At 31.0% G+C, this 1,912-nt stretch overlaps 1 protein-coding gene across 1 annotated transcript in view; it reads left to right on the forward strand.

Annotated features, from left to right (window-relative positions):
- VPS13A (vacuolar protein sorting 13 homolog A (S. cerevisiae)) overlaps positions 1 to 1,912 on the forward strand; it is a 262,251-nt gene that overhangs the window by 172,295 nt on the left and 88,044 nt on the right. The window contains 1 exon segment of the mRNA XM_012650655.1: positions 613 to 895. Coding sequence (XP_012506109.1) covers positions 613 to 895 — 283 coding nt within the window.

The raw sequence follows: 1,912 nt of genomic DNA on the forward strand, positions 1-1,912 counted from the left end.
TCAATAAAACTGGTCGAATGTTACAATACAAAGCCCAATGATTTTGTCACCATTTTCTTAAAACCACTTCTCTGCATCTGTGTCTCACATTTTAATAAAGTTAAGTATCTGTTGAATAGCTTTCATTTGATTAACTATGGAAAGCTAGTGATTATTTTTTCAGTAGAAATATTTTTGAGTTCATGAATTCAGTTGTGACATGTATTTCCTTTTAGGGCCACATATCCAGGAAAGCCAGCTTCTTTGAGTTAACTGTACAAGTCACAGATGATTATATGTGGTTTGCTTTGCGTATATGACTGATATGATTATGTATTTTTTACAAGAAATGAGTTATCTTGTAAATATACTTTTAAGAAAGTAAATTTGTAAGAAAAATATTTTCCTCTTAAAAGCCAAGTAACTTGATTAGCTTCCAGAAACTTAAGATGATAACTATTTATCTATCTTACCTATATCTAAAAAAGTATATGAAAATATAAAACTTTATTACAGTATCATAAAAGGGGGTAATTTTATTCTGAAGCATATAATTTTTATATATATAAATTCATCTAATTTAATGTCTTCTTTTAAAGCATTTTAAAGTATGTTATTTAATCTTTTATGCAGATCATTCCTTTTTCTGAAGCCAGAAGACAGGGACTATCAAATGAGTGAAGGAATTGACTTTGAAGAAATTATAAAAAATGACGGAGCTCTTCTAAAGAAGAAATGTCGATCTGTAAACCCTTCTAAGAAATCATTTCTCATTAATATTGTCCCAGAAAAAGATAATTTAACATCTCTGTCAGTGTATTCAGAAGATGGTTGGGACTTACCATACATAATACATTTATGGCCACCTATCCTACTCAGAAATCTTCTTCCTTACAAAATTGCTTATTATACAGAGGTATTGTGGGATTTTTTTAGTGCCTTCCTGTCTTTGATTTTATAGTTTTATTTTAATAGTTATTTGTTATAGTTGCCGAAAACTATAGGGAAAAAAAGGGATCAATGATTGACTCCTGGGTGAGATACATGAAGTACAGGTAAAATACAGTTATGTGGTAGAGGTGCAGGGCAATCTAAGTGTAAAGAATCGCATGAAATAAGATAAGCAACTATGAAAGCATAGGATTTTTGTATAGTGATACCAAGAGTAGTTGAGATTTTATTGGAATGTAGAGAATGTGTTGGAAGATAAAATCTGGAAGATAATTTAAGTTTTCAGTTAGATTGCTGCGCCCTCATTTTCTTGTTCCATTTTTATAAATTTTATCTCCATCTGTTAATATCTGTTGTTTTCTTCTTGTCTCAGAACATTTGACTTTCTTCTAAGATCATGCATTCTACCATCTCTTCTCATTTAGAACCTCCTACTATTGGTTCTTTCTTTTCTGTGTCTTCATTCATTACTTGAACTTTCCTTTAAACCTTTTATATTTCTTAACTCAAGCCTTCTCTTCAGAACACAGCTTTTTGGGAAAATTGTCACCACTGTAAAACAGCCTGCAGTCTGTCTAGAAAGAGCTGATCACACTCTCATGCCCTCAGCCTACTGCATACATGTGGTTTTTGGTTACCTTTCACAATACAGTAGTTATCTCTTAACATTACATTTCCCATCTGGTTGTGATCTCCTTGAAAGTAAAAAATTTCTTACTTGTGTATTTTCAGGTTTGCCTTCTCATTGGTACATAATGAATCCAATAAATGTTTTGGTAACTGGATGAGTATATTGGCATTAATTTAATTTGAAGAAAATTAAGTTTTTAATCTTTGAGTGTTAGAAGTAAGAATGGAAAGGAGAATGAAAATTATAGAAAGAATGTAGAAGTAGAATAGGCAAAATCTGGTAACTGATTTGACAAATAATTATTTGTGTGGGCCAGGGAAGAAGGAAGACTCTAATCTTATTTATTTATTT

This window comes from Propithecus coquereli, unplaced genomic scaffold (assembly GCF_000956105.1).
Source record: "Propithecus coquereli isolate 6110/MARCELLA unplaced genomic scaffold, Pcoq_1.0 Scaffold339, whole genome shotgun sequence".
NCBI classification, from domain to species: domain Eukaryota; kingdom Metazoa; phylum Chordata; class Mammalia; order Primates; family Indriidae; genus Propithecus; species Propithecus coquereli.